The sequence below is a fragment of the Pteropus vampyrus genome, unplaced genomic scaffold, assembly GCF_000151845.1.
Source record: "Pteropus vampyrus isolate Shadow unplaced genomic scaffold, Pvam_2.0 Scaffold44, whole genome shotgun sequence".
Classification (NCBI taxonomy): Eukaryota; Metazoa; Chordata; class Mammalia; order Chiroptera; family Pteropodidae; genus Pteropus; species Pteropus vampyrus.
In genome coordinates this window covers 7925252-7951636 of record NW_011888825.1, presented here as the reverse complement: position 1 = coordinate 7951636, position 26385 = coordinate 7925252, and the positions used below count along the sequence as shown (strand labels likewise).

The following is a 26385-nucleotide window of genomic DNA, read 5'->3' as shown; positions in this document are numbered from 1 at the left end:
AGAAAATCAAAGGCTCTAGGAGAGTCTACAGAAAAATGAAACTGATAAAATATTTCATTATCTGAACATCTTCATTAGAGATTTAGAACACCGATAAAAGAGTTTGAGGTTGAACTAGGGATAAATGCATAGAAAACTAAACAAGCAAACAACCACGACAGTTCTAATTCAGGGAAAACTAAAAGTTACAAAGGAAAAGAAAAGTAATCATAGCTTCCTACATGGCTCAGCTGTGACTAGATGTTATACATCATAACACTGAGTGTAAACTCAGAATCTTGATCTAAAAAAATCTGCCATTGAAGGATGGGGGTCAGGAAGAGTATATGACTATCTAGAACAAAGACTTTTAAATAGCAGAAAACAATTTTGCTGAAAATAAACATTAATCGATGGCAGTAGTCCATCTGTCTGAGCCATGAGCATCAGGGACGTGTCTTCAGGACTGTCACAGTGTATGGATTAATACATTGGGACGCAAGGCCCACTTCTGGCAACCTCCGAGCTGACAACACATTGACTTTTATCCTACCCTTTTTGGGATCGGAACATGTTTGAATACCTGGCTGGCCTAATTTTTTAAGCATATACATTGCGTTAGCTGTAACCGAAATGAGAAAAAAAAGTTGTCTTAACTGTTCTCAATCCTTTAAAAATTGTAACTCAAGATAAATCCTTTCAAAGTGCCACTGCCTATTCACTTGGATGGCTTTTTAAAGCAAAAGCCATCCAAGTGAATAGGCAGTGGCAATTTTAAGGCCTAATCTTCTATTTACTAAATGACCATTTTTACGTTAGTTGAGTAGTTTTAATTAGTAGATGCAATTGATTAAAAAAATCCTTTTAAAACTAGTATGCTGTCAACAAATTTTGAGATGTCGGTGATATTAGTGAACACGGTCACAGAGCACCTTCTGCTGGTCAGAGGAAAAAAGAGGTACTTTCGCAACATCGATTTATTCCAGTCATTGCCTGCGCATTTGGGTTTTGTGACCCTATTTATTTCCTGAGCAAAGTGTATGAAAAGATTAATTTTAAAATTAACATAAGATTTTGGGATTACATGCAAGTTTAATAATTTAAAGTTTTACCTTTCTATAAGCCCCTGTAGACTCCCGTCCCTTCCACCCTCCTGACCTAGGGCCTTCTCACGTGTTTTTTGGCAACGCTCAGCCCTTGTTCCTGGTTAAACTGCGCTGTTTCCTGAACAAACTTAGCTTTTCTCTTTTCTTTCATTTTTTTTTTTTTTAAACGAATGAGAGTTTGGAGATGGAACACACGGGGAAAAAGTACGGGCAGTTCGGGGCGAAGAGCGCGGGATCGTAACCCCGAAACCAGTGCCCCGCGGGCCCAGAGACCACCACCTCTTGCCTTCCGGACCGGCAGTGCAAGGTCCACGACCCACAACGCAGCCACACACTCCCTCCGGCCCGTACTTCGAGCGCTCTCCCGCACCGCCGCCTCCATCTCGCTCAGAAGCTCCTCCACGACAGCCGGCAACGTGGCCGCTGACAAAGTGCCGGCCATGGCTCTACAGAACGTAGACGCCTCAGAAAGCACAGCAAAACAACACTCTGACATCCGTGTAGTATTCCAACCATAGCCGAGGGCCGGGCGCGGCGCCGTGATGCCAACGTGCGTCATTGCGCATGCGGATGGCAAGGAGGACGCTTCCTCGTACGTCATGGCATGACCAATCCGGCGGCGTTCGGCGCTGGGGGCGGGACGCCCTGGGATCTCGCCGGGCCTGCAGTGAGCAGAGGACGCAGCTCGGGCATGTACCGGCTCCTGATCCCAAGCCTGGGCCGAGGCCTTCTGCGGGCCGCGGCGCGGCGGTGCCGGATCTGTTCGGCGCGCCTGCTTCCGGGGCCAGCAGGAGGCCGGGCGCCCGAGTTGGTGGTGCGACCATCTCAAGTCGCGCCGCACGGCGGGGGCTTAGGCCTGCTGCCGCTGCTGGCAGGTGAGGGGCGCGAGTCGGGCGGGGACAGCGGGGCGGGGACAGGGGCGCGGCCGGGCCCGGTGACCTCAGAACCCCTTCCCGCAGCGCTCGCGTGGTTCTCGAGGCCCACTGCGGCAGAGGAGGAGGAGGAGTTGCCGGGAGCGGGCGGGGCCGCCGCTAAAGATGCGGCGGACGAGGCCGAGGCCGAGATCATCCAGCTGCTAAAGCGAGCCAAGGTGAGGCGGCCTTGTCGATGCGCATTACTCTCTCCAGTTAGCCGAGATGGCGGCTCTGAGGGTAAAAGTGCCCGGAATTAGGTGGGTCATGGAGGGAGGCTGAGAGCAGTGTTGGAATCCATTCAGGCTTGTCAGACTGAAGTCTGCAGTAAAACCGCTGCAGTCTCAAGTGCAGGTGGAAGTGGCATCACAGGCATCGTTCTTTTACCTAAACATAATTAGCAGAAATGTTTTGTAGTTTTTTTATCCGTGAACCAGCCAAGCTGAAAGGACTGATATAGAGAATTTTTCACATACAGTATGTAGCGTTCTGAAAATGCTATTCAGTGTTGCTTATGAGCGATTTTGTTCTCTTCTGTATAAACTCTTTTTTTCCCCTCCACATTCTTGTCTATTTCGTCTTCTCCCCAGGTTATCTCAACTTTTCTATTGGGCTAACTACCGCCTTGATGCCAACAACGTCCAAATTGATATTCCCATGCTGCAGTGTGCTACTGACATACCTTCTCTGCTTTGAGGCTTGTCTACCTCTTAGGCTTAATCTGCCCAAAACTAAAGTCTTGATCTCAAATGCCTCCCCAACACATTCCTTCACCATCGTTTTTTTTTTTTTACTACCATCTACCCAAATTTCCAGCCTGGAATTCTTATAGTCGTTTTTAATACTTACCACCGCCTCCCAACAACAGTCCAGCAACAAATCCTTTTGTCACCAAATCCAAAATATCTGGTAAATCAGCTCCTTTTTCTATCTCCCCTGCTATCCCCACAGCCTAGTACCGAGTAGTCTCATCTGCCCTATTGCGCCCTCTATAATCCATGCAACAGCCTGAGTGATTTGTTAAAAAAGTAAATTGGATCATATCACCTTTTTGCCTAAAAACTTTGAATGACTTTCCACTGCATTTACGATAAAATTCAAACTCCTTGCCATGGCCTGCAAGACCCGTATATGATTGACACCATCCTACTTTGTTCACCCATTTGGCAGAAATACTCTGACTCACCATCCTCCTTTCTCACCTTTTCTTTTCATTTTTTGAATGGTTCTTAAAGAATCCTTCTCTTCAGCCTGTAGGGCCTTTGCTTGTTCCTTACTCCCTGTTTGGGTCATTTTCCCCTACAATTTCTTATTTGGTTGACTTTTAAATATTCTATCTCTAATTATCACTTCCTCAAAAAGCTTTTCTGACTCCAGTATAGAGACCTTTATTGTTCCTTTCCTAGCTTTTATCATTAGTTGTAATTAAGCTTATTTGACCTACAGGGTCACTTCCAGCCTGTAGGAAAAGATAAAGAGGATGTAGGGCAAGGAGCTTCTTTATAAAATAATAAAATATGTAAAAATTGCTCACATTCCTTTTGTCTGCATTTGTTGGCCAAAACTTTGTCATATGGCCACACGTGCTTGCAAAGGAGGCTATAGACATTATAGACATAATGCTTGCTACGTAGTAGGAATTCAATAAATATTTGATGAATGAATGAATAGCTTCCTTCTATATATTGCGATATATATCCATAACCACTTCTGTCTGGTTACAAATGCATATGCTTTCTTTACATTTTATTTTCTTTTATTTTCTTTGTTTTCTCTTTTCAGTTGAGCATCATGAAAGATGAGCCAGAAGAGGCTGAGCTAATTTTGCATGACGCTCTTCGTCTTGCCTATCAGAGTGATAACAAGAAGGCCATCACTTACACTTATGATTTGGTAACTCTTCTAACCAATCTGAGCCACTGACGAAGGATGGATGCAAGAGAAGGGTTGTTAATTCTCCTTATTTATATTCCGGACCTTCAGGATGTCCTAAAGCTCTTTGTTTTTGTTTTTGTTTTTACTAAGCTTTCTTTTTGTTTAAATTTCCATTACCCTTGGGGTGTCACTTATAAGAAGTCTCAGTCCCAGACTAAAAAGAAACAATTATCATTAACATTTGTTTCTTTGAAGATAAGTAGATCTATTTGGTTTGCATCAACAAAATATATATGCAAATATTTACTCTCATACCATTCTTATACTTTGGTTCTAGAAGATTAGTGACATGCTTTTCTTTCAACTATTTTTTTTATTTAGAAGGTGAAAGCAAAAAAGGAGTCTTTAGCTTAAAGGTTTTAAAATAAGTAGTAATAGAATGCTCTAAACTGAAAAACAATTTGTAATTTGCTTTCAGATGGCCAACTTGGCATTTGTACGGGGTCAGCTTGAAAATGTAAGTAAGTAAATCACTTTGTAATATATTGAATACGTGAAGCACTAGCCTCAAGGAAACTCTACTCTATTAGCCTGTAAGGGTACAGGCTGAGCCGCTGTAACAGACCCCAAAATAGAGTGACTCAAGCAAGGAGGTGTATTTCTCTCTAATTCATTAGTATGCGGGTAGCTAAACATTGAAGGGAGCTAGTAACCTTTGCTCCATGAAATGATCTAGAAGTCCAGGTTCCTTCTAAGATATGTCCTCATCTGCATAGGTGAGCTGGCTCAACCCCAGCCTATAGGTAGGAAAAACAGAAAAGGGAAGGCAAGCAGCTTTCTTATAAAATATGATTTAAAAATTGTTCACATTTCTGCATCTCTTGGCCAAAACTTCATCATATGATCATACCTAACTGCAAAGGAGGCTGACCTATTAAAAATTGAGGAGATTCTGTACTTAAAATGATGGAAAGGAGAGTGAATATTAGGGGATAGTTTTCAGTCTCTGCCACAGTGGGTTTGGATATGAAGTTAATTTCTAAAGTTGGTTTCTACTCACTACAGAATAGTTTTTGAGGTGCCCAGAGGATGTGGGGTACTGGTATTTTAGTCTGTTTTCCATCACAAGGCTGTTTTTCTCTGTATGTGAATGTGAGTGTGTGTATGTTGTGTTTTACAAGGAATGATGAATCAGACTTACTTAAAATCCAGGGTCATGTAGATAGTGGGGCCCAAGTAAAAGAAAAATCTTTTCCTTATGCTTTTAGGCAGAAAAACTTTTTAAAGCGACAATGAGTTACCTGCTTGGAGGGGGCATGCAACAGGTAAGGATGTTGCCTAGGATCGGGCCCTAGCTGAAGCAGTTTTCAAAGAAGTCTTGCTTCGCGAAAACTTCACCCAGCCCCCAACATGTGTTTTGGCCAAAAAAGGTAGATTTTTTTGCTTTAAGACTTGTACAAAAACTGCCAATCTTTCACTCATGCAAAAGCGTGGTAGCTGAGGAACTCACAGTTGCCTAATTCTCTAAAAGGATAAGACTATGGCTTTTAGGCCAAAGGCAATCTAGAAGTTGATCTGAAATATTCTCTGAGGAAATTTTACTTGTCATGAATTTCCTTCATTTTTCTTTTTCCCAACAGGAAGATAATGCAATAATTGAAATATCTCTAAAGCTGGCCAGTATCTATGCTGCTCAGAATAGGTAAGTATAGTCAGAATCTAGGTGTGACAGCAGCCAGGGAGTTGGGGTTTGGGGAGAAGACTTTGACCCTGGGATGTTATATAATTTTCATTTACCTGCTAATCATCTGGGTCTCCAAAAAATTGGTGTCACACTCAAAGTGTCCCATTCTTCATATTTGAAATCTTCAGTCTTTCCCAGTTTTCGCCTATTGCTTCCATTAGCCCGCTGAGCGGGACATACAGCCCTTAAACCCCTGGCTGCACTGTGACAGAGCTAATCAAGTTTTCTGTTCCTGCTTGAACTGGGAAGGAAGTTATAGTTAGAACTTTAGTTTACATCTTCCTAGAAGAGGAGGGAGCAATGTAAAAGCTGATGGGGGTAGTAAACTTTGAAGAAACCATTTTGTTGATATGTGTCAACAGACCAGGAAATTGGATATAAAGTTAAGTGAGATAGTTACTATAGGGGTTTCTTATTGGCCTATTTGGTGGGCAGTGTTTTTAAAACATGTAGAGATGATGAAGTAGCTGGTTTTAGGAAGAGGAAATATCTAGAAGTTGAGATATTTTTGGATAAGTCAGACAGAAATCAGTGCTATTTTTAAAGTATTAGGTGAATCTCTATTCTTATAAATAAGAACGTCTGCCAGCTACACAGGAAAGGCTTTAGAAAACAATTTGGATATGTGCCAAAGGTCGGGAACTTCTGAGTGAAGCCTGGTGCCTTTCTCTAGGTGGAGTTCAAAGAAGAAACACCTAGGATGTAAGCATAGAACTCCTCTAGAGAGTTATATTTTGGGGCGAATTTAAGGAAAGACTTAAGACTAGCTTTTCCTTACATTTTTAGTTGCTGCAGAAGTTGAATACTAGGCATTTGGAATAACGTCAAGCCTGGTGCTGTAGAATGAGGGAGCGCTCACTGAGGTTGAGGGCCCCTGGCACCGGTCTCTGCTGCTCTAGTCACCACCTCCTTCTTTCTTAGAACTGCTTAGTCTCCCTGCATTTGGTTGGACACTAGATAGGCTAGAGCTTCTGAGGGCCTTTGATTTGACTTCAAGTCTTTTGGGGAGCCTTGAGGTTGACCCCGTCAGGGAGCATTGTAGCTGGGATCTATATCCCTTACAGGAGTAACAGGACTAGATGTTAATGGAGTATGAACCCCTAGGATAAGAAGAAGCCCAAAGCTAATAATACTGGAGAATAAGAGAAATTTATGGTCCTGTAGAGGTGAAAGTTTATGTAGTAGCCACTGATAATTAGCCTGTAAATTACTCTGTACTCTCCTCAAAAGTGTTCTTTTATTTTGTTTTATCAAGAAAAGCATGAGACCAGAAAATATATGGCCAGATCCTGAGGCTTAGAAAGTGTGATATTACGGGAGTTGTTTATAGACATTTTGCTTTGAATAAGTGCATCCTGTGGCCATCCTGCCCTGGCCCATGTTCTGGCTAGATACCAAACCATGTTTGTCAAGGTTTGGGTCTGGGGAAGTTAGTGTTCTTCTGAGAATAGAGGAGAACACTGGGGGTCCCTGGCAAAACACCAGAGGAGAAGGGGTGAGTTTTATGTACCAATTCCAGTAAGAAACTGGAGCCAGAACAAAGAGCAAGAACCAGGGCTAAGCTTCTGGATGGGGAAGGAATCTCTGATGTTTCTGTGCATCTCTTTATAGAAACTAGCAGTTGATGCTTGTTCTGTCCAGAGTCAGTCTGCTTGCTGCTTGGGCATCCTCTCCAATTGACTGAGGGTCCAGGGCTAGAGTCAGGCTAAATGCCCTCTAGTGCCAAAGCTAGGAGTTCCATTTCTGTAAAAGAAAATTCCATCAAAGACCTACAGCTTGGGAGAAGTATAAAGGTAATAAACCTCCAGAAATTGTATGAGGTCAGTAGTTAGATTCCTAGTGCAGGGTGGCCTTAGCCTCCATTCATATTAGTATTACTTTGAGCAGGTGTAGGCTTTCACAGAGAAACTGACTCCCTTGAAACTGTTAGTGGGAGATGATGAAAATTGCTGGTTATGTCAGTTATTAAAACTATGGTTGCACTCTTAGCTTTTTCTGTTTTAAATTACATTAAATGGGTGACTAGAAAAAAAATAACCACTTTTGAGAAATGGCAGATTGATACCCCTTATGGGCTTTAAACAAAATTCCTCTTCCCATCTTACACTTCATTTATTGATAATACTAAAACCCCAGCTGAGAAAATGAGGATAAAAGAGGAGTTTGTGAAAAAGTGAACAGTCGATTGCTGATCTTTGCTTTACAGACAGGAATTTGCTCTTGCTGGCTATGAATTCTGCATTTCAACTCTAGAGGAAAAAATTGAAAGAGAAAAGGAATTAGCAGAAGACATTTTGTCAGGTAGGGACACCTGACTGTTTTCTGGACATTTTGCTATAAAGCGCTTCACTGTTACTCTGCAATAAAGGGAATTGGGAGAGGGAAAGTCATCCATTTTGGAACTTAAGTGGCTATTTTTAAGGTCTCAGAGGATTTGGAATAAGATGTTTTGTATAAATGACTTGACCACTTTTTTTTTTTTAATCCCTTGGCGACATGTTCATAATTTATCTGTTGACTTTTATTATATGTAACCTCTGGAAAATTGAGCAGAAAGGGAAGGTTCAGCTGCCAATCACAATGCTAATTAATTTCCTTTTGGTCCCAGATATACACCAAGTTATGAAAGATGGAGAGCAGCTCATGTTTTTGCATTTCATCCCCATTGTTAAGGGAAGAGCTTAAAGAGAACTACTGTTTCTGTTCCTAGTTATGCTAGGAACAGAAGAGCAACTACTGTTTCTGTTCCTAGTTATGCTAGGAACAGAAAGGGCTGGGCAGGAAGCTCTCTAGCTCTAAACCATTTGGGTTTCTTAATATGGTTTGAAGTATTGGGAATTTCCAGATTTGACATTGATTCTTTCATTATTTCACTTACTTTATACCAAGAGCTAGCAAGATGTTTGAGGTAGAGCAGTCAACTCTAATGTCTCTAAAGTAGTAAATATGCCTTGAAAGAGTTGGCTGTACTCAATTGTCTTCCAGTTTTCTCTTGAACATAACCCAGCTTTTCTTCATCACTTCACTGAAGTTCCCTTTATTAAGGTCACTAGTTCTCGTTCCTTATCTTACTATACCTATAGCAGCTCTCACCCAGGTGGAAACACTATTGGTAACACTTTATTTACTTGGCTTCCCCTTTGCCGCCTCTAAAGTTAGTGGACCTCAGGGCTGTCTTTGGCCCTCTTCTCTTTTTCTCTCTGCCTTCACGTCCTAGGAGATAACATTTAGTTCCATACCTTTAATATCAATTTTACACCTTCGGCCCCAACTTGCATATGAACTGCAGATTTGTCTACCTGACATCGTGGCCTGAATGGCTAATGGTCATTTCACACTTAATATATCTGAAATGAGTCTCTTGATTTCTGCCACTCACCAACTTATTTCTCTACCACTTAGCCTTGGTTTAGTAAATGACACCACCATTCACTCAGTTGCTTTGGCCAAGAACCTAAGAATCTTTGATTTCTTCCTCATTCCCTATATGTAATTCATCAGCAAATTATATTGGATTAACCATCAAAATATATCCATTTCAGACCATGTCTCCTCTTGCTCTACCGCTTTGGTCCAGGTCATCATTGTCTTTTGCCTGGACACCTGTAATAATATCACAAGTTTTCCTGCCTCCCTTCATTACATCATACAGTCTGTTATCCATGTAGCAGGCAAAGTAATCTTTTAAGAACTCAGTGCCTTTGCTTCACCTTTAGAATAAATTCAGAATCCCTTTGTGGACTGACCTATAAGGCCCTACATAATCTGACCCCAACTACCTATTCTACATCATCTACTGCTGCCCTCCCCCTTGCTCATTCTACTTTCACCACACTGATCTTTTTCTCACTCTTCGTGTATCCCAAGCTCATTGTCATCTCCAGGACTTTTTATTTGCTGTTCCCTCTGCTTAGTTTGTGCTCCTTTATCTTTATATGGCTAGCTCTTATTATTTAGTTCTCTGCTCAGATATCATTCAGGATGCCTACCCTGACTAAAACAATCTCTTCCCACCTTAGTGTCTCCCTAATACTTTATCCTCCTTTACTTTTCTTAATTGCACTTAAGAAAGTAGGGGTGTGTGTGTGTTGTGTGCTTGTGTTTGTATCACTGCTAAAGTATATTTTTGTTCAAGTTTTTAGTATTTGTCTTCTCTAAGAAGGATAGAGACTTCATCTGTTTTATTGACTGCTAAATTCTCAGTATCTAGAGCAGCGCCTGACACAGGCTCAGTGGTTGTTTAATGAAAGGACAAAAGGCCCAAAAGGCCCAAACCACTTACAACTCCCCAAGTAGTGGAAGTACTTTGAGGAAATTCACAAAAAATATAAATACAAGTCTAGCTATCAAATATGTCACTTATGAACTATCCACATTCTTGTTATCTTTCATTTGTAGCATTGACAGTTTCTTAAGAATGTAAAGCTTTTCTAATTCCAGAAATAATACCAGTGCATTGAAGGAAATTTAGAAAAGTATTAAGAAGAAAATAAGGATCATCCACAATCACACTATCCAAGAAAGAACTACTGTTTATTTTTTGGTGTATGTCTTTTCAGGATTGTTTTCACCCTATGCTATTTATATTTTAAGAAACAAATTAGGGATTATACTGTCTATACTACTTGGTAATTTAATTTTTTTAAATTTAGTTATATGTTGTGACAACACTTTTTTCCTAGGCAAAGGAATTCTTATTAGAGAGAGCAAACTGATTTCCGTTGTAAACATTGTTATATTTTACTAGTTAAGCAGTAGAATGTGTTACATTATTCTTAATCTTATTTTTTTCTAAAGGAATAGATTCCCAGTTTTGAACAAAACAAATTCCTTATCAAATTCATATGCTTTTTATTGGCATGATTAACTCTATCCCAAGGGTACATTATTTCAGATCACATTAAAACTTGGTATAGGGCAGTGGTCCCCAACCTTTTTGGCACCAGGGACCTCTAATGCCTGATGATCTGAGGTGGAGCTGAGGCAGTGATGCTTGTGCTGGGGAATGGCTGCAAATACAGTTGAAGCTTTGCTAGCTTGCTGTTCACCTCCTGCTGTGTGGCCCAGTTCCTAATAGGCCATGGACCACTAGTGCTCCATGGTCTGGGGTTTGGGGACTCCTGGTATAGTGTACTCATTTTACTCCTCATATTGTAGATATATATGTAATTTTTGAGAAAAGGCTCATAAAAAATGCAGTGAAAATAGGATTACAAAACAACATAGTTAGGAGGAGCCTAATTTTCTAAAATAAGTAGATTAAATATAGATATAGAACAAGAGCTGAATGATACCAAAATATAGACAGTGATTATCTGTGGTTGGTAGATTTATAGGGGTTTTTTTGTTATATTTGTGTTTTCCTGAATAGTCTGTAATTTTTTGCAACACATTTTTATTTTTATTTTTAAAATTACTTTCTACTATTACCTGTATATGAAAAGTCAAAGAACATTATAAGAATTTAAATACAGCATTTCCTTGCCACACATCTTCCCAGGATCATTGTCAACTCAACAAATTTCTTCTAGTATTTTCCTTTGTATTTGTGAATGACAACATTATTATTTCTTGATTTAATATTTTTCAAATCTGACTTGCAGAATAGTGAAGATTTAGGGTAATTTTTGGTTGTGTCTACATTATTTGGAATGTACAGTGTTGCCGAACGAAGTAATATGATTACATAATTACATTTTCTTTTCTGTATCTTTTGTTTCCTCTGAAGTCAATAGATTTTTTGTTGCTTGTTTTATATGTATATGACAAATTCCTCTTTCACCATAGTGCTTTAATTCCTAAGTTTTTATAGGGTTCTAGGGTATAAATTGGCCTGCTTTTCACTGGCATAGCTGTCTGTAGGCATTCAGTCTTCATCTTCTTTTCTTGTGCTTAGTCACTTACCAGTTTTTTCTCTACTTTTCATCTCCTACAATTTTTTGATCTTTGTTATCTCCCTTGATTTGTCTTTATTTCTTGTAGTTTTATATCTTTTTCCTCCTTTCACTTTGATTATAGTGATGTTTTGGGAGGGTGTGGAGACGAATGCTTGTGTTCAATCCAGAAAGGTGTATCTCATAGTAGTCCATCCATTCTTCTGCCATCAAACATAAGGTAGTGTCCAGACCTGTTTCTTTAGAATAGATTCTTAGCACTGAAATTCCATGTCAAAAGTAGCACATTTTAAGGTTAGTGATGGATATTGCAAAATTGCTTTCAAAAGGATGGTGTTAATTTACATTTTCTGGTTCTGCTAATTTATTTGCTTTGTGACTTTGGTCAAATTAGTTAATCCATATATGCTTTTGATCCTTAGAATGGGATTTAGAGTAATATTCTCTCATAGGACTCTTAGGATTGACTGAGTTAATATATGTGAAACACTTAGAACAATGCCTAATACATAGCAGCTACTCAAAAAATATAACCATTATTAGTTTCTATTGTGATAAGGCAATGTGCCCCTCCTCCCCAAAGTGCATTTGTCTTTGTAACCTTTGTCAGATCGATGATATGGCATTGATACATTAACTAGTGTTTCTTTGATAAGCAGTGAAGTTAATCATTTGTTGGTGTGTTTTTACAAGAATATTAACTCTATCCCGTTGGCTTCTTCCTTCTCCATAAATTCGTGGATATAGAGATAGGAGGGTTTTTTTTAATTTAAAAAATGTGAAACTAATATTTGTATAGTTTAAAGAATAATGGGAACAGGCAGTAACACAACATTAACAATACCTTTGAAGCCCTGTGTGGTGTGCCTGGCCCCAATCCCTTTCCACTTCCTGCCTCAGAGACACTACTCTCCTGAATCTTTATCATTCATTTGCTTTTTAGTTTTACTTCTCTATAGAAGATATTTAGTTTTTGCATGTTTCTTTTTAAAAATTTATATTAATGAATCAGCATGACTTGCACAACTCTTTAATTTCGAGGGAATTAGATCTGACCGAATTCGTTTTTTTCTTTGATTTTATTAATTTTTAATAAACATTGAGTAGCTATTCTGTGCCAGGTATTGTTCTAGGATTCTCATAGAAGCAAATGAGGCAAACAAAAGTCCCTGCTCTTCAGAGCTTAATGCTTAGAAAGGTATTTTTCAGCTTTGAAAACATAAGTATTCACTCATCTTTCCTTCTAATTGTCTTTTCTTTTTCTTTATTTCTAAACAGTTTTAACATTTACTTTTTTAATATAGCTGCAATTAACTTTGGTATGAAGTTGGTAACTACTTTCTTAAAGATAATCTCACTATTATGTACTTATGTATTAATTAGTATATGCTTGGCTTTCTTTTGGGGTTTCCCATTCTTATTTACTCATCTGATGAAACTTATAACAGTATACATTGTTTGCATTGTATGGTATTATATATTTGAGTTGTATGGCAATATAGATCTCACGTTTCTTATGTAAAATTTTACATTTTAGTTTCATTCAGTTCTCACATGAATTTTAGATATTTTTACATGAATTTGAGACCATTTTGTCAAGTCCCCAAAGTGCTTTGAGACTGAATTATTGGATTTGCATTGTACTTTGGGGAGATTGCCAGAAGTTGGCATTTGACTGCAAATGACACAAAATTTTAACCAAATTAAGTTAAACAGTAAGGACACCTATCTCATATAACTGGCAGTTCAACAAAAGGGGGCAGGCTGCTGAATTAGCTGATATATGGTTCACTGAATTCCTGAAGGATAAGGTTCTTTCCATCTCTCCTTACTGTCATTCTCAGTGTGTGGGCTTTCTCTTCATTCTCCCTTTCTGGTTGGAAAGTGACTTACCACCAGGTCCCAGGAATCTCATCCAGAAATGGCAATGTCCAGAGGAAAAGGAGACTTCTTTGATGTTTCTCTTAGAATGAAGGTAATCTAGAAGTCCCCAAGTAGATTTATTCTTACTTCTCACTGGCTAGAACTGGGTCACATGGCATTTCTAACTCAGTCCTTCCTTGGCAAGAGAGATGAAATACCATGATTGGCTAAAACTGATCAGAATCCATTCCTAACAGGATGGGAATCCCCTCTGCTTGAAAGAGTGGATACTAGGACAAACAGCAACTGTGCTAGCAAGAGAAGTCACTCACTCACTACACTTTATTTGCAATTTTGAGTCTTCCCATTGAGGAACGTGGTATGGCTCTTCCTTACAGATTTATTCACATAGATGTGACAACTATTTTATTACATTTGATTCCAAGTGGACACTTTACTAAACTATTTGCTTTTCAGTTGATATTACACTATTTCTAGATATATAACTATACATTTAGGAAATCATAATTGTTTCTTTTCAGTTATACTTCTGTTAAATTTAACTATAATCACAGAATAACATTAGATAATAGTGGGTGGTGATGGACAACTTTGTCTTATATCTGATTTGGTGCCAAATTATATGAATAGATTTATTATTATATATCTAGAGCAAACTAGGCTTGCTAGTAATTGTTTATTTAGTATACTACTGGATAATATTTAATGCTGAGATTTTATTTAGAACTTTTGCATTTATTTTCTTATGTGAGATCCATAGTTTATTTCTTGTGCTTGTCATTATGGGTTTGTTAATGTGGTAAAATAAATTGGTATGCTTTTTATATTTTCTGTTCTGGCCTAGGTATGGGGTATTACATAGGAATGAGCTATTCCTTGAAAGTCGTGAGATCTGTAAAACCACGTGGACCAGATCTCCTTTGGAGTCAATTCTCTGGCAACTTTTTATTTTCCTTCCTTGACTACTCATACATTTAAATTTCTTCAGTTTTCTTGTTTTGATTTCAGTACCTAGGACAGTGCCAAGAACGGTGTTAATATCTGTTAAATAAGTGAATATGCATTTATGAAAGAATTTTGGGGAACTGTATTTTCCTAGAAGAAACTTTATTATGGAATTATATTTTGAATGCATAGTTTACTATATTCTCTGTTCCTCTCCTAGTATTTAATTTTATGGATTTCTTCTCTTTAACAGATTTTTTCCATTGATTCCTTCCTCTTCCTTTCTTTGAGCTGAAAGTTTCATTTTTCATATTTTAAAAAAAAATTTCTGGAAAGTCGAAGTATTTTTGGTGGCATATTTGGTTTCGTGAGGGCTTGAAGTCTAGACCCTGAGTTTGAATTCTGGCTCTTCCGCGTACTAGCAGTGTGACTGTAGACAGGTGACTTAACTTTCTCAGTTTCCTCATCAATAAAATAAGAATAGTAGCACAACTTACCTCATCGAGTTGTTATGGGAATTCAGTGCCCTAGTACTGTGACTAGTACTCAAGTACTATGTAAGAGTTTGCTGGAATGTGATATATTTACTAACGTAATTTATTTATGGTTTAGCCCCCCCGTGTTATGTTTACTAGTCTCAATTTATGAACGGTCTTCCTGATTATTCTATTCATAGTTTCTCCTTGGTTTTTGTCAGTTTTGTTGATCTTTTCAAAAAGAGCCAACTTGTGGTTTCACTTTGTTGTTTTTATTTATATTTCATTTATTTCCACTTAAATCCTTATGTCTCCTGCTTCCTTTGGGCTTATTTTGTTCTTTTTTTAGTTTATTAGGTGGAAGATTAGGTTACTCATTTAAGATCTTTCTAATAGAGACATTTAAAACTATAAATTTCCCTCTATTGCTTTAGCGTCATATAAATTTTGGTATGTTGTTTTCACGTTTTAAATTTTTCTTGCGCGTTTTTTCTTTGATCTTTAGGATATTTTGGAGTATGTTGGTTAATTACATATTTATGAATTTCCCAGATTTCCTTGTGTTGTTGATTTCTAAATTCATTCCGTTGTGGTCAGAGAAAACATGTTTTGTATGATTTCAGTCCTTTTAAATTTATTGAGATTCATTTTATGGCCTGTTATATGGTTTTACCTGGAGAATGTTGCATGTGCATTTGAAAGAAATGTGTATTCCTCTGTTTTTGGATGGAGTTTCTATGTCTCTTAGGTCTTGTTGGTTTATAGTGTTGTTCAAGTCTTCTTGCTGATTTTGTCTAGTCATTCTGGACAAATTTTTTTCTTTATACGTATTTCCATGCTATTCAAGGTTTTAGATGTCATTGTGAATTATCCCTTTCTGAGAAAATGATTTTTTGTCCAATTTTTTTGTCACAAATTTTAGTTTTACATTGTTGACTGTATCTTAGTCTTTTAACTTTGAGTCATTTTGTTGTCAGTCTTTTGTAGAAGGCTGTATTTGGATTTTTTAAAAACCTAAGCTGAGTATCATTGTCCTATGATAGAGAATCTTAAAACTTATTTAAATAGATATTAAAAGTGATATTTGCCTTAATTTTTGCATTTTAAAAAGTTTCAGTTTTTTGTTATTTCTTTTGTTTTGTTATTTCTTTTGTCCCTTTTATAGGGACATTTTCCTCACTAAAATCCCATTTATATTTTGGAAGGAAGGCATACATATGGTTCTATTTAAAGGTAACCTAAAAATTTCTTCAAGGTATTTTTGACTCAGAGGAAAAACATTTCTTTTTTCAGTTTCTTCTGTAAAGTGGGTACAGTTGAACATTCTTCTACCTTTCTTTCCCCAGTTGTTTTTTCTCTGTGTCCTGGAATTTTAGAAGGGGTTTATTGCAGAGAATTCCAAAGCCAACTTATTTGCCTTCTTTTGTAGATAGCCTATTTTCTCCTGCCTGGTTGCTTTGTAGGAGTCAGTTTTATTAGTATAAAATTAGGGGATTAGTCTTTTTATGAATTTTGCCTGGTCTGTGATGAACCTCCATTTTTAAGATCTAGTTCTCTTGAGCTTCTCTGTACTACATCTTTGATTACTGAACAGTTAGTTCTACTTTGCTATGGTCATTTATTCAGGAACGTCATTTAACTGTATGTTGGCCTCTCCTCTGTCCTTTATGTTTACACTTTCCTCTGTTTCCTTGTCTATGTTTTTGGAATTTCTCCAGTGTGTATTTCACATTACTGACATCATTCAGAAAAGTTAGTTCTGCGCTTTTCTTCTGTAGTTTTTTAAAGATGTCAAGCAAAAATAAAGTGTAGAGACTTTAACAGATACCTGTATACCTTCCTCTTAGCTTTGTCAAGTCTAAGTATTTTACAGTATGTGCTTTAAAACTTTTTTTGGTAAGTTTAAACTCCTGTGTATTCTTGCTTAGTATAACTACTATCCTGAATTTGGATTTGGTCTTTATCATTGTCTGTTCATTACACTTGCATATATCAGTAAACAATATACAACATGCTTAATATGCTTTTAAATTTTATGTGAATGGTATCATACTGTACAGTTGCTTCTGCAATGTTTTTTCACTCAGCATTATGTTGTTGAGATTTATACATGTTGGTACTAAAAGCATCAGTTTTCCTAACATAAAGGCCCTGTTTTGCTTGCCAAACCATGTCTGCTGGGTTGCATTTGTCCAGAACTTCCTCTGATTAGCCCACTGGGGTAAGGAGTGAGGTTGAGCCTTTTTTTCCATCCTTGCAAGGAGTGGTACAGGCTAGAGGTGGCCCTGATTGGTTCATTCACTGCAACCGCAGTATAGTATTCCATTGTATGAATATACTACAGTTTTCCTTTTAATGGATATGTACGTTCTACGTGTTTTGCTGTGGAAAATACCTTTTTGAACATTCCTGGACCTGTGTCTCTGTGCACACATGTAAGATATTCCCTAGGGCATGTATCCAAGAGCGGAATTGCTGGAGTGCATATACTAGATATTACCAGATTGCTTATCAATATGGTTTTACCAGTTTACATTTCACTAGCAATGTGTTAGCATTCTTGTTGTTCCATATCTTTGTTATTACTGGACTTAAACTTTTTTGATCTGGTAGGTATGAACTGGAATTTTACTGTGGCTTCAGTGCATGTTTCTTTGATTACTAATGTGATACTTGTGATTTAAAAGAAATATATATTTGGTCATTCATTTATTCGGTCTTTGTCCAGGTCCTGGCTCCCAGACCCTTGGAATTTACAAAGTGCCAAAGAAAGAAAGGTCTTTTGTTATGTTAATGAGGCAACTTTTAGAAGCACCTAAGAATGAGGGTTGGTTGACCAGAGAACTACCATTTGAATATAGGGTTGGAACTCTAGGAAGGGATGTGGGGCTGGAGGCTGAATCAGTCACACCTATGTAATAAAGCCTCCATAAAACCCCAGAAAGGACGGGGTTTGTGGTACTTCTGGATTGGTGAACTTGTGGAGGTGCTGGCACACCTGGAGAGGGCATGGAAAACCCGTGCCCCTTTCCACATACCTTGTCCAATGCATCTCTTCTGTCTGGCTGATCCTAAGTTATATCCTTTTATAATAAACCTGTAATCTAAGTAAAATGTTTCTCTCAGTTCTGTGATCCACTCTAGTAAGTTAATGAAACCCAAAGAGGGAGTCTTGGCAACCTGATTCCCAACCTGGTAACAACCTGGACTTCTAATTGGCATCCTGAATTGAAGGGTGTTGTTGGAACCTTCAGTTTGTAGCTGGTTGTCAAAAGCATAGGTAACAACCGGGACTTGCAACTAGTGTCTGAAGTTGGGGAGTAGGGTGTGTAGTCTTGTAGGACTAACCTTTAACCTGTGGAATCTGATGCTCTCTCTGGGTAGATAGTGTCATAATTGAGTTGATTTCTTTGGACACCCTGCTGATGTCTGAGAATTGCTTGTTGGTTGGGGAATCCTATATCCCGCCCCCCCCACCCCAACACACACACATACATACACATGTTGGAATTGGGTTCAGGAACCAATTTAGATGGTAATCCACCTAAATTGTCACCTTTGTGTAAAAAGTACAAGGCTAAAGTACTTAGGTTACATGAAATATTCATAGGTCTTGGTAAGAATAAGATTAGGTTAGGTTGGCCAATTCTCTGCCTCACTTTCTATCTTGTACTTGTTATATCCAAGCAATGCTCTTATTTTCTTCTTAGTGGAAGAGAAAGCCAATACCCACCTCCTCCTTGGCATGTGCTTAGATGCCTATGCTCGCTACCTTCTGTTCTCCAAGCAGCCATCACAAGCACAAAGGATGTATGAAAAAGCTTTGCATATTTCTGAAGAAATACTAGGAGAAAGACACCCACAGGTAAGAGGAAAACAGAGGCAGGCTGTAAAACAAAGGTTTCACAATTTATGGGTGTGAAATACCACACTCATTGGGAACAGATAATCAGCACTTGGTCCTAGGTGTATCTTCCTCCTCATGCCCTAGCCTATTAATTTTCCTGCCCCGCCCCCACCCCAACTACTTATTTCAAAAAGGATTCGAGACTGCCCATTAATTATTGGGTCTGCCCAGAACATTTTGCATGAGTATTGGTTTATACAGCAGAGCAACCTTTCTAAAAGATAGGTTTAACTTGGCACCCATGTGCTTCTGGGGCTTCAGCATAGTATTTCAGAATACTGAATCTTATAAGGAACAGGTTAACACAGGAAGATCCTTGCCTCCCTCGCCCCAAAGGTGAAATGACAGGGGAAAGGGGGTCGGGGGGGGGGGGGGGGGGGAAGAAGGGATTGTATTAAAAAATTAAAAACCACTGACACAGAATTTAAGCATACCGTTACTTTCTGTTAGAATAGTAAACATTGAATTAAATCATCTCTTTGTGTCTCCTTTATCAAGTTAAGTTTGTAAAGGCAAGAAGTAGATCACTTTGTGAATGCTGGTGCACCCAGCTAAGGACCCAAAAATCTTAACTGGACTGAATATGTCCCAAGGCTGGGGTAATGGGCAGGGCAAGTTTTTGGGCTATGAATTATCTTCAGGAAAGGGATTTAGGACTCTATATTATAGAGTACCATTACTGGAATATCACTGAGGAATAAGACAACAAACATGGACTTCAGTTCACCAAGTACCAGAACTAGAGGCTTAAAGCATGGCTTCAGTGGGGGAAGTAGGGCCTCTCTTAGTACCAACATTTAAAAAACTCTTTTGAGAATCTTCCTAAAATCAGTGATGTATTTCTTCTTAACGAGTCTCAGGGTCACTAGTAGGAATGATGTTATAATACGGCTCTGGGAACTGGCTTCTCAAGGTTGCTGATCCTTAAATGGGATCATATTAGAGCTTTTTTTTTTTGCTGTTATTTTTCATTTGATGCTTCTAATTTGATAGTTATATTAATAAATAATATTAATTCTGTTCCCTAGTTTCTAGATTTGTATCATTTTCCAGAGATTGAAACTACTGCTGTCCATTATACAGTATGAATGATAAAGGCACATAACAATTTGTTAAAGGCTGATGTTTCACCACCATTACTAGTAATGCTGGGAAAGGTGAAATCGTAAGTCTGTATTCAGTTAATCAAACTCCATATTAACATTATTTAATGAAAAAGCTGTTTGTTTTTTTCTGTGTAGACCATCGTGCTGATGAGTGACCTGGCTACCACCCTGGATGCACAAGGCCACTTTGATGAGGCCTGTGTTTATGTGCAAAGGGCATCAGATCTGGCGAGACAAATAGAACATCCTGAGCTGCACATGTTGCTCAGTAACCTGGCTGCAATTCTGATGCACAGAGGTAGGAGCTATGAGATTTTGACTGACTTGCTTTACAGAGGAGTGTTATTGGATTTAGATAAATCTGTGAAATGGTGTTTGGGAGGGCAAATGGCAGTGAGAAAGCTCCACAATTAAAAGGCTGGCTGAATAATACAGAAAAGGACGTATGTTTGGTTGAAATGCCATTGTGCTCAATTCACATAACTTCTATAGACTTGCACTAGCCTGTTGAACCGCATCAAGGTAAAGAAAACTTTGCAGTGTTAGTACTTCATTTCTGTAGTTTACAGATTTTTAAATGTTTTCACACATATAATTTGTTCCTCAGTGTACTTTATGAAGCTCGTAAGACAGGGACTATCAGTTTGACAGAGATTTTATGCCATATTACTCAGGGCCTCACCTGTAAAGTCTCTAGTTAATGAGTAAGGGCTCCAGGGGTATACTCGAAAGGGCACATTTAGGAGTCCCACAGCACTCACTGGGTGAGAGTTCTCTACATCTGGGCCAGCATACAGCCTCTCTAAGCCAGCTTATCAAATTGGGGATTAGATGAGGCAGCCTGTCACTTAATAAGCACACAATAAATTAGACCTGTACCATCACTAATGCTTTCCCTTCAGAATCACTTTGAAAACATACGTTTTCTTCTTACTTTCCCTTTTCTTTGGGTTATTTTAGAACGATATGCACAAGCAAAAGAGATCTACCAGGAAGCACTGAAGCAAGCAGAGCTGAAAAAAGATGAGGTTTCTATACAGCACATCAGGGAAGAATTGGCTGAGCTGTCCAGAAAAAAATAGACCTTTGACTTAATTTTATCAAGCCCTATCTAAATCCCTTTTTGTTGTAGGAAATTTCCAGTAACAGCTGCTTATTCAAGTCTCAGTGGCACCCAAATCATTGCTTACTTAAATCCTTTGTCCTTGATATTCAAGTTTCCTCAACTTAACCTTGCTGAAGGACAAGTTGTATACACTTGCTACTTTTGTTTTTGAAAGGAAAAGCAACCTTCACCCCAAACTGATTTGACTTCTAAGGATGGTTGACAGGTGATGTTTACAGTTGTAATGTATAGTTAGGAGCTATCCATACTGGTTTAACTACAGATTAAAATGGGTCGGTTTTCCTATGGAGTGGGTGTGTGGTAATTCACACAGGCATCACTACCATAAAATTTTGGTCCATTGATTTGTTGCCCTCTCTTCTTTCACCAATATCTGGCAGACCAGAGTTACCTGTCTCATGGGGAATGGGGGATTACGGTTAGTTATTTTTCTTAATAACCTATTTTTTTTTTGACAGGAGAAAAATAGTCTTTACTTTGAAATAATATTTGTAAAAAGAACCAAAGCACAGAAAAAAGGGAATATATTGAGATTCAGAAAACATAGGTGAAATAAATTTCTGTCAGATTATCTCAGGTCACGTCGTCACTTCAGCACCTTCCTTTGTTCAAGAAAGTGGAGCGTAGTGGTGGGATTGGTTAGTTAGAGGAACTCTCATAAAGGAGGAGGAAAAGTACTACCTTGGTTTGCCAGCAGCATCCAGCATGAAGTTTTGAAGTGGGATTAGTCATTTGAAAGTATAGCATCTATTTGATTATAAAAGTGAACTCTATGTTTTTGTATCTAGTTATATACAACTATGAAAAAAAGGGTTGGAAAAAGGAATAACAATCTCTTGTCAATGTTATCTGAACACTCCACTTCCTTTGCAACCTAGGTCATGGAACAGTCATCTGAGGACCTCTTTAAAGCTATACATGCCCAGACAGCACCCCAAACCTTCTGACTCAGGGTAGAGTCCTACAAGTGTAGTATTTGAAATATCCCCAGTAATTCTGGTATGTACCACAGGTATACAGTAGAAGAATCATTGGCCTGGATCCTGGTCCTGGCTCTTTGCATCTGGGTCTCAGCATTCTCGTCTGTAAAGTAGGGAACAAATGAGATTCTCTCTTGGCTGTGGGAGAAGGTATTTAGTCAGATGACCTTAAATGAATAGACTGCTATGTTGAAAGAGCTTTATTTTATCATTCTGCCTTAAAGTCTAGAAAGTCTAGATGCTCCTCAACTTATGATGGGGTTATATCCTGATAACCTACCTCATCATAAGTTTTAAATATAAGTCAAAAATGCATTTAATATACCTAACCTACTGAACATCATAGCTTAGCCCAGCCCATTTCTACTGAATGCATATTGCTTTTGTACCATCATAAAGTTGAAAAATCGTAAGTCGAACCACTGACTGTAAGTCAGGGACCATCTATAAATACAAAATGTAGATGGGTTTATTTACCTTAGCAGTCTTGCAAAGAGCCAATTGCCTAGGGGAAAGGCAATTTTTCTTGGTACCATCAAGGAACACTGCTATTGTTGGTATGTGTTAGGGCATAGGGGTGTAAGTGGGAATGATAAACTGATTTTTGATTCCTGTGTACATAGTGGAAGAATCCTTTCATAATAAACTAGAGACTCTACAACAATATTGTATTCCCTAATCTTTGAGTTTCTCATAAAAAATAACTTACTGAAGAGTTAATAAAATTAAAATATTAGAAACCCTGAAGTCTATAAATCCTCAGAGGTCAGACTAATACTAGAATTTTATATTTTGCAGATATAAATTTCTCCCTACTTTTTGTCTAAGGTCATCTATTATTTACTACCCAGCTAATTCCTTTAATCAAGTCTTAACTCAAACTATAATATAAAGCAGACTTGAGTTTCAGTGTAGCCCAGTCTCAGCTGATTTTTAAAAAACAGTCAGCTACTCACCTTCTGCACTGAGAATATTTTTACCTTTTCATTATTGCAGGGGTTACAAAAAGTTAGATTTTTCACTTCAGGTTTTATTAAAGAATTTTTGATCCTTTGCAATGATTCAGCTCCTGGTCCTGGCGCTAGAAAAACTGTAGGAGTTTTCTGAAAGACAGTCTCTTCATGTAGGTGTTCTCAGTAAAGTTAATTTGCACTGTTGTAAAACAAAGTAGCAGAGCAGAGGTGGACTTACCCCTTTACTATCAGTCTGAATTCAAAAGTGTATTGTTAAAAATAGTGTAGTTAAAATTTTTGAACTATGTCACTAGAATGTTCAGGGCAGTAATATTTGAAAATTAGAATCACACCGCATACCAAAATTAAAGCATTATGAAACTTTCAATCATAAACATGCACTGGAAGTCAAGCTGTCAGAATATTTCTAGGAACAGTATTGGGAAGACCTTAATTTAGTTCTGGGGTGCTAAGAAATCATAGGTAAGGAAAGTGTGTTACACTTTGGTTCACAGCTAAAACATTCTACAAGTAATTAGTCACTCTCAGAGCTGTGCTTGCCATTTTCAGTCATGCTAAGATGGACTTCTGTCTCTCTCAGAAGGTTTGCTCCATAGGTAAGGCATGTGAGAATTCTGTCCTTTCATATTTTCGAACTAGAAAATGATAGTGGATTTTATCTCTTGTTTGGAAATCTCTTCTCCAAGTGCATTGTGATAAGGATGGGGGTGAGTGGGTAATAGCTGTTTACTTTAGAGTCTTCAATTGGAACTGCAAAAGTAACAAGTTAGGCTCTGATCTGACATGTTCTCAAAAACTATTGACTTGGAACAGCTTAAAATCCTCAGGGTCATAGAAAAATACCATCATAATCTCTTTTGGGTCAGCTGACAATATAAATTATTAATGAAGTCAGTTATCTAAAAAATGATTTTAGCAGAACACTGTTAAGTAGAACATTTAGTTATTGTTTTTCATTTACATTAAAATTTTATGTATATGTATGTATATATGTTTATAATAAAGTGGTAACAACTTTCCAAGTAGTAGGAATCTGATCACTAAACCTGATCTAAAGTTTATTTTGAGGACCTCAAGTATACAAGAGTGGAATAGTAACCGGAGTGAAGGCTTTAACTTCAGACAAACGTGGGTTTATGGCCTATTTTTTGTTGTTTATTTAACTACAATGGGCAAAGTACTGAACCTGGGTCCTCATCTATAAAATAGGGATTAAGACACCAGTGCTACAGGGTGATGTGAGGGTCTCAATCACACATATGAAACACTCATTAAAAAGGAGGCACTCAGTCAGTGGTTATAGACCTGTTTTTCTTTAAAGGGCTTGAATTAAAAAGTTTAGGTCTGCTTAAAAGTCTGTAAAGTGCTAATATTTATCATCCTGAGAGACCTCTCTTCTTCTCTCCTTTCTAATCAGTAGCATTCTCCCAAAACTATCGGTATGCTACAAAGGGATGCTTCAATGCTATGAAATTTCACACTAAATTGTATGAAAAAAAAATCTAAAAATTCAACAAGTAATTAATTACTAAGGATAAAAGTAACCCTCTAGTACCATAATCAGTTTAAAATTCAGTCTTAAATTATTTGCTCCTAGAGATTCAGCAAAATAAAGACATTCTACAATAAACTCTTGGCCACAAGGAATCAAAGTAAGAGTAAGTGCTGGCACGCACAAAAGGAGAAAGGACTGTATGTTCACCAGGATATGCAGCACAAAGTAAATCTAAAAGATAGATTCTCTAAAAATCATTTTCTAACTCAGCCAATTATATATATCAAACTAAAATAATATGTTTTTCCTTTGAAAGCTGAGACATCAAGAGTCTTAAATCACAATCTACTGTATCTATGGACAGGGTAGTCAAATTTATTTCAAAACAAAAGCTTTGTTGGGCTGCATCAGATGCAGGAGAAAAAGAATACTTAAGGGCATGGTTAAATTACCAGTGTGCATAACAGTGAGGTATACCTCAAATAAGCCTTTAAAACTGTAAAAACTGAACTAATAACATACCCATGCAGTAATATTTTTTCAGTGCTACTAATTAAAAAAAAAAAAAGTTAAAGCCTGCACTGGAAATTTACAATATGGCAGAATTTTTGTTTCTCCTGCCTTTTGACCCTAAATACATTAATGTACAGATTTTATGACAGGGTCTGTTAAAAATCTAAACATTTCCACAAGATTTTAAACATCACTTGGGAACCTGAATTTAGAGGAAACAAAATAGGATAAAAGTACAATGCCCGTGACAGCCAACATTATGTAACTGGGCTGTTTAGAAGGTTGTTTAGAAGGCAAGGGTTAAAAAGATAGACAAGAAGATTTTTAAAAAGTACCCCCAAGGTTGATGCGCTGATTTGAACATAAGTACACCAGATACTACAGCAAGGGGAAACACTGCAAAAAGATACTCTATTTACAGAAGAGTGATTTAAAGACATTATGGTTTTCTTTACAGATGTAAGAACAGGAATTGTCCACTTTTTAAAAACTCTACATTTCGACCTTCCACTGTTATTATAATCCACTAAACTGCCTGTATCAAAGGCAGTCCCCCCTCCCCTCTATTTGACTCTCCACATTTCCATCATTTCTTCATCATCCATGGTCCAGGCTCTCCTGAAAAGTCTCTGGGCATAAATCATAGGAAGGCAGGTTTGTGACCTGCAATTAAAAATAAAGCCACCAAAAACTAGAGATCCCTCCCCGACACCCTGGCCCCACCAAGATCCTTTCTCTGTGCAGTTCAGTCATCACTATCCGATAGCGTCTCATACTGTGCTGAGAGCAGTGGGGCAGGCTCTCGCTCCCAGATCCTGTTCTGTTGGTGAGGAGCTGCTTGGTTCACAGAAGAGGGGGTGCATGCAATCGGTGTTGGTGGCGTACTGCTGAGCATCCGCATAGTCAGAGGGTTATAAGGAAACTGAGTTGAGCCTGACAAAATAAAAATTAGGTTTCACTGTCATGAACATAGTTGCTATTTCATCCAACTTTCATAGGATGGAGGACGACAGGATTATTCTACAAAAATGGTCTTGTGAAACTAAGCAAAATGAAACTACGTGGAAGGGCCAATGTTCATCACTTAGATGGTAGTCAGTGATAACACAGCAATCACTGAGAGTCTATAAAGGACAAATAACAGGAATAAACACATGAGTAAAGGGTTACTGAGCCCAGAAATGAAAGCTCAGGTGTGGATTTTTAGTTAAGTCTAGAACTAGATGTTCAATGGAGAATCCAAGTAGAACTACTGGATATTAAGCTCTAAGTAAAAGTCTGGTTACACCAAGAACTTCTTGACTCTTAAAGATAAATGCAAGGGCACAGTTCTCAGAGGATGGGGGCACAAGTACCCAGGAATTTCAGCAGGTCAAGGGGCAGCAGGATCCATGTCATCTGCTGGATCTCAGTGGGCAGACTTATCAATGTACAAGATTTAGAAAAGGCATACACAAACCTAATGGCAGC

General features: G+C 38.1%; 3 protein-coding genes across 28 annotated transcripts in view; 1 reads left to right on the top strand and 2 right to left on the bottom strand.

The window, feature by feature from the left end:
* ZSWIM7 (zinc finger SWIM-type containing 7) overlaps positions 1-1710 on the bottom strand; it is a 34846-nt gene extending 33136 nt beyond the window's left edge. The window contains exon 1 of one of the 2 annotated variants that reach the window (XM_011359022.2): positions 1365-1710. In XM_011359022.2, the coding sequence (XP_011357324.1) occupies positions 1365-1686 (322 nt within the window). In that variant the 5' untranslated portion in view covers positions 1687-1710. The remainder of the gene's footprint in view (positions 1-1364) is intronic. The other variant, XM_023529994.1, reaches the window with a different exon arrangement.
* Positions 1711-1745: 35 nt separating this feature from the next.
* Positions 1746-22676, top strand: TTC19 (tetratricopeptide repeat domain 19). Of its 3 annotated transcripts, XM_011359020.2 has the most exons (10): positions 1746-1960; positions 2045-2175; positions 3779-3889; positions 4350-4388; positions 5140-5196; positions 5512-5573; positions 7822-7916; positions 18525-18679; positions 19963-20125; positions 20788-22597. In XM_011359020.2, the coding sequence occupies exons 1-10, from the start codon at positions 1777-1779 to the stop codon at positions 20907-20909; spliced, it is 1119 nt and encodes a 372-aa protein (XP_011357322.1). In that variant the 5' UTR covers positions 1746-1776; the 3' UTR covers positions 20910-22597. The 3 variants fall into 3 exon arrangements, with proteins under 3 accessions (XP_011357322.1, XP_023385758.1, XP_023385759.1); XM_023529990.1 differs by lacking the exon at positions 5140-5196; XM_023529991.1 differs by lacking the exon at positions 2045-2175 and having other exon boundaries at positions 1840-1960; positions 20788-22676.
* A 2072-nt stretch (positions 22677-24748) lies between these two features.
* NCOR1 (nuclear receptor corepressor 1) overlaps positions 24749-26385 on the bottom strand; it is a 174125-nt gene continuing 172488 nt past the window's right edge. For 18 of the 23 annotated variants that reach the window (XM_011359005.2, XM_011359008.2, XM_011359013.2 and 15 more), the window contains one exon: positions 24752-25848. In XM_011359005.2, coding sequence (XP_011357307.1) covers positions 25661-25848 — 188 coding nt within the window. In that variant the 3' untranslated portion in view covers positions 24752-25660. Of the gene's footprint in view, positions 25849-26385 lie in introns of all 23 variants that reach the window. The other 5 variants (XM_023529976.1, XM_011359003.2, XM_011359004.2 and 2 more) reach the window with 1 other exon arrangement.